General features: G+C 41.6%; 1 protein-coding gene across 1 annotated transcript in view; it reads left to right on the top strand.

Annotated features, from left to right (window-relative positions):
- Positions 1-1,737: 1,737 nt before the first annotated feature.
- The window catches only part of EMH_0062820 (uncharacterized protein), a gene marked incomplete at both ends in the record, with an annotated part of 1,841 nt that continues 1,664 nt past the window's right edge, over positions 1,738-1,914 (top strand). The window contains one exon of the mRNA XM_013498076.1: positions 1,738-1,914. This exon is cut by the window's right edge and continues 1,249 nt beyond it. Coding sequence (XP_013353530.1) covers positions 1,738-1,914 — 177 coding nt within the window.

The raw sequence follows: 1,914 nt of genomic DNA, 5'->3' as shown, positions 1-1,914 counted from the left end.
TCTGAGTGAAGTTGTTGTATTTATTTCTACTTCTACTTGCATGCAGGCCGCCCCATAGCCAAAAGGGTTAACTTAGCGTGTAAGAAGTGTATAGCGAGTGTTAGTGTTTACAGCGAAGGAGGCATCTGGTTATGCCTTGAATGCAACTCATCACAGGCACTGACACCTCACCAAGCCATCAGCCTCATCTCTCTCTCTCTGTGCAGTTGCGCCCAGAGCGACTTAAATATTTGTTGTAATTTAAATAGTTGTAATTTGTATATAGCGCTGAAGTTTCGCAAGAAAAAAAGAAAAACAAGAGATCGGCTGCAGTAACACCAGCAGCAGCAGCTGCTGCTGCTGCTGCAGCTGCTTTGTAGCGGATGTCAACAGTTCCATACAAAAATATTTCTGAAATGTTTTTGAATATGTTGCAGCGCGCCTGTAGCCTGCTGCTCTGCCCACAGTAAACACAGCAGCTTTCACTTGGTATTGGTAGGTTTTGTGTATGCAAATACTAACGTTATACAAGTATATTCAGAGATAAAACATGCAGCAAAGAAAGCTTCAATAAGATTCCTTGTGTACACGCGTGAGGCTGCAGCTGCTACCAGCTGCAGCGACCCCACCCAGGCCCTGAGCTCAACGCCCAGGAGGCCTGAAGAGAGGCAGATGTCAGCTGCTGCTGCGAAACTCTTACTTTATGTTTTTACCTACACTGCAGCTCTCTTCTGTGTGTCGTGTATTAAGGCCAGAGAGAAACTGTTGTAGTGCTCTGGAGGACTTCTCGCTATTTACGATTAATTTTCATGAGTTAATGTAATTATATCTTATTTCTTCACTTTCATCAGTTTAAAAAGTTTTAAAAATGCAAATTGGCATTTGTGGTTGAGGCTTGCTTGAAGCCGCTTTCTCTCAGGAAAGCTGTACTACTACTACCGCAACATACAACAGCAACGCGGGAACCTGAAAGATATTTGCACCAAAAGCTAGGAAACTTTCTGATATTTATGAATATTAAAACAAGAATTTATTCTTTTTTAATATTACACCATTAGACATGCAAAAATTTATATATTTAATCAATGAGTTGACCCCTGATCGGCTGTGTCCGTGCTACCGACCTTCGTTGCTCTTGAGCATGCAGTGGTACTGCCGCCGCCAAGGCATTGCCGATGCGATGCAGCGAAACTCAAAGTAAATATATTTTATTTATTTTAAAATCAATGAAACAATTAATATGATTTCTTTATTGACTTTGTATTTATATTTAGAAGAGCTTCTAGGCACCCAAACTTCTCTCATCGGCGGCCACGATATTTCTGTTTTCATCTCTCCGGTGGTTCATCAGAGCGGTATGAATTGTTGCATTTTTTCCTGTTCAGATTAAGAGGATATTTTGAAAAAAAAACAGAAAACAATGTATTTTAAAAGGAGATTTATGAATTCAAATTAAATTTTTTGCAAACTCAAAAGAAAAAAAAAAAAAAAAAAAAANAAAAAAAAAAAAAAAAAAAAAAAAAAAACGACGGCTGCAGGATTCGAACCTGCGCGGGCAGAGCCCAGTGGATTTCGAGTCCACCTCCTTAACCACTCGGACAAACCGCCATGGTGGCGGTGGTTTGGCGGTTTCTGTATTGATGTATTATAAGAAACAGCAGCAGCAGCAGCAGCAACGGCTTGCAGCAGCTGTTTATAGCTTTAAAAACTACTATAAACTCTCCCTCTATCTTCTTTTTATATTATATATACACACTCATGGATGAACAAACACACACACCAACCCGTGCACCCACGCACAGCCAGCAGCAGCTTCCTACAGCTGACGCAACAGGTAGACAGCCGGCAGTGTACGCTGTACCGGTAAATATCGGGGGATCAGCAGCAGCAGCAACATCTCCACCAGCAGCAGCAGCAGCAGCAGCAGCAGCAGCA

This window comes from Eimeria mitis, genomic scaffold (assembly GCF_000499745.2).
Source record: "Eimeria mitis Houghton genomic scaffold, Emh_scaff3164, whole genome shotgun sequence".
Lineage (NCBI taxonomy): Eukaryota > Apicomplexa > Conoidasida > Eucoccidiorida > Eimeriidae > Eimeria > Eimeria mitis.
Note: the sequence above shows the minus strand (reverse complement) of the source record. Positions and strands in the feature narration are given on the sequence as shown.